Below are 2,707 nucleotides of genomic sequence, written 5' to 3'. Positions count from 1 at the left end.
ACCCTCAGGGACCAGAGCTCCTGCCTGTCTTCTCTGTCTTCCTCCCCCTCTAGCCCAGGCCTGAGCAGGGGGCTTCAGGGAGACCCCGAGGACAGGGCTAGGATGGACCGTGCAGCGGGTGTGATGTCACGGGGCCCAGTGACCCACTGAAAATATCCCCAAATGGAAACACTTCATCGGTGCTACAGCACACCTTGATGGTCTGGCCCCACCCCCTCTGCACGGGTACACTGCTCTGTCATTTGCCCTCGAACAGGAATAGGGGAGGGTAAAGGGCTGGGCAGGTGTTTTGCTATAGCCCTCCAGGTAAGCAGACTCTGTCCGTCTCCACCCTGCACTGAGAACCTCTGCCTTGGCTCTGGCCAGAATGGTTTTTAGAAACTACACAGCAACACTGCAAAAACCCAGGTTCCAATGGCACCTCAGCTTGACATCAGGGGGTGGAAGGGGGGATGCTCCTCCCATCTCTGACTTCTGGCCTCTCCCCAGCTCCTCTGTGGGCGCACGCACACCCAGGGAGCTGCTTCAGAGCCCCAACCCCAAAGGGGCCCCGAAGGGCTGGAGCCGAAGGGTTTAGGGGCACCTTCCTCCCTGAGCCTGAGCTAGGATCTGATGGGAAACACCGCCCACCCCTCAAGTGTGATCCCCTCCCATTACCCCATCACAGCATCTCTGGTCCTTCCCACGTCTTGACCATCCCGCCCTCCTTCAGGTAAGGCAGGGCTGGTCCTCCAGGGCTCCCAACTTGGCTCTATTAGTCCCCATATCTCAAATGCAGGACATACACACACACAGAGTTTTCTTTCAGATGGCTACATGCAAAGGGCAATAAATATCACCAGAGGGGCAGGCGTGTCCCACCCCTGGTCCAGACTCTGGCCCCAGGTTCTGACTGGAGCTCAGGCAGACACTCGAGTCCCGTCTGCCCCATCCCACTCACAGCACTCCCCCCACCCTCCTCAACCACCGGCATCAAAGAGGGGCCTCCTGGAGTCCTGCTGCTGCTGCTGCTAAGTTGCTTCAGTCGTGTCCGACTCTGTGCGACCCCATAGACGGCAGCCCACCAGGCTCCCCCATCCCTGGGATTCTCCAGGCAAGAACACTGGAGTGGGTTGCCATTTCCTTCTCCAATGCATGAAAGTGAAAGTGAAAGTGAAGTCGCTCAGTCGTGTCTGACTCTTCGCGACCCCATGGACTGCAGCCTACCAAGCTCCTCCATCCATGGGATTTTCCAGGCAAGAATACCTGAGTGGGGTGCCATTGCCTTCTCTGCCTGGAGTCCTAGGGTCCCCCATTAGGGCTGAGTGGAATGGGGAGAGGCTCAAGGGAACCCCACGTGCCCCCGCTGGGGCCCTTCAACGACCCCACCCAAACCCCACCCTCCCCAGCCCCCCTCTACCCCCATTCAAGCACAGTCATACACCTTGGAGCTCACATCCCTTTATTCCAACAGGCGCATCACTTTGGGTCTCCTCACAACAGCTCTGCAAGGTAAGGAGCACCCCCGTCTCTCAAGCACTCTCCGTCTGGCCGGGCAGATCAGACCCCAGGCGACGGGGAAGCCCCTCCTGCCCACCACCAACTGTCCCCACATGGAAGCAGGGCCTGACCAGGCAGTGGAACCAGAGTCAGGCAGAGGCAGGGGGCAGCAGAGCAGGCGGGGGGTGGGGGGACCTCAGTTCTGGGTGAGGATGCGCACGAATTCCTCATAGTTCACCCGGCCGTCTTGGTCCACGTCCGCCTCCCGGATCATGGCGTCCAGCTCATCCTGAGACACCTTCTCCCCCAGCTGGGACGTGGCCTGCCTGAGCTCGTCCACGCTGATGTAGCCATCGTCGTCCTGGTCGAAGGCACGGAAGATTTCCCTCAGTCCCTCCGTGTCTGAGGTCTGAAGCCCTGCGGCCATGGCCTCCAGGAACTCCTGGAAGCTGATGCTGCCGTTCTTGTCCGTGTCCAGCTGGGAGATGAGCTTCTTCAGCTCAGCCTCTGACAGCTTCAGGCCCACCTCCTGCATCACAGTGCCCAGCTCCTGCACACTGATGGTGCCATCCTTGTTCTTGTCGAACCTGTCAAAGGCCTCCTTGAACTCCGCCACCTGCTCTTCGGACAGCTTTTCTGCCATGTCGCTCGCACCTGCTACGGAGCTTGCCAGCTCACTGCCAACCCACCGGAGGGGCTCACGTCAGAGCTGGGACCAGCTCGGGACCAAAGCTGTGTGTGTCTGAGAACACAGCTCAGGCGGCAGCCTTGCCACTGCTGGGAACTCCCTCCTTTTCTGTGCATCCCAGCAAAGGGAGGAGGACACTCCCCACCCACCCCATGTCCCGGGGCGAGATCCTCCTCCCAGGGAGGGACAGCGGACTGCAGACTGACAAGAAATACAGGAACTGGAGAGGCGGGCCGGCCCCAGGAAAGGCTGCAGAGAACCAACGTGGCGGGGCCTCGCCCACCCCAACAGCAGAGCACAGTGCCCATGGCACTCTCACGTCCAGCCAAGCTCAAGATGGGGGGCTCAAGACAACTTCTCCAAATTTAGAGACCAGTGTGGGGAGGGGAGGGGAGCCTCCCACAGCCCTGAGAACCGGGAGGGCTGTGGCCAGCGTTCCTGTTCTCTCTGGGGCTGTCCAGCCCCCGTCCTGCAGGGTGGGCTGTGGTGGTAGAGCTGAGTGGGATTCTCCCAGGATGCACTGCGGGTTTCATCACTCTC

General features: G+C 60.4%; 1 protein-coding gene across 1 annotated transcript; it reads right to left on the bottom strand.

The window, feature by feature from the left end:
* Positions 1-1,675: 1,675 nt before the first annotated feature.
* LOC102266295 (calmodulin) lies at positions 1,676-2,122 on the bottom strand. The gene has a single exon (XM_005900961.3). The coding sequence runs from the start codon at positions 2,120-2,122 to the stop codon at positions 1,676-1,678; it is 447 nt and encodes a 148-aa protein (XP_005901023.1).
* Between the last annotated feature and the right edge of the window lie 585 nt (positions 2,123-2,707).

The sequence above is a fragment of the Bos mutus genome, chromosome 13, assembly GCF_027580195.1.
Source record: "Bos mutus isolate GX-2022 chromosome 13, NWIPB_WYAK_1.1, whole genome shotgun sequence".
Lineage (NCBI taxonomy): Eukaryota > Metazoa > Chordata > Mammalia > Artiodactyla > Bovidae > Bos > Bos mutus.
The sequence above is the reverse complement of the archived record's forward strand: the minus strand, read 5'-3'. Positions and strand labels throughout refer to the sequence as shown.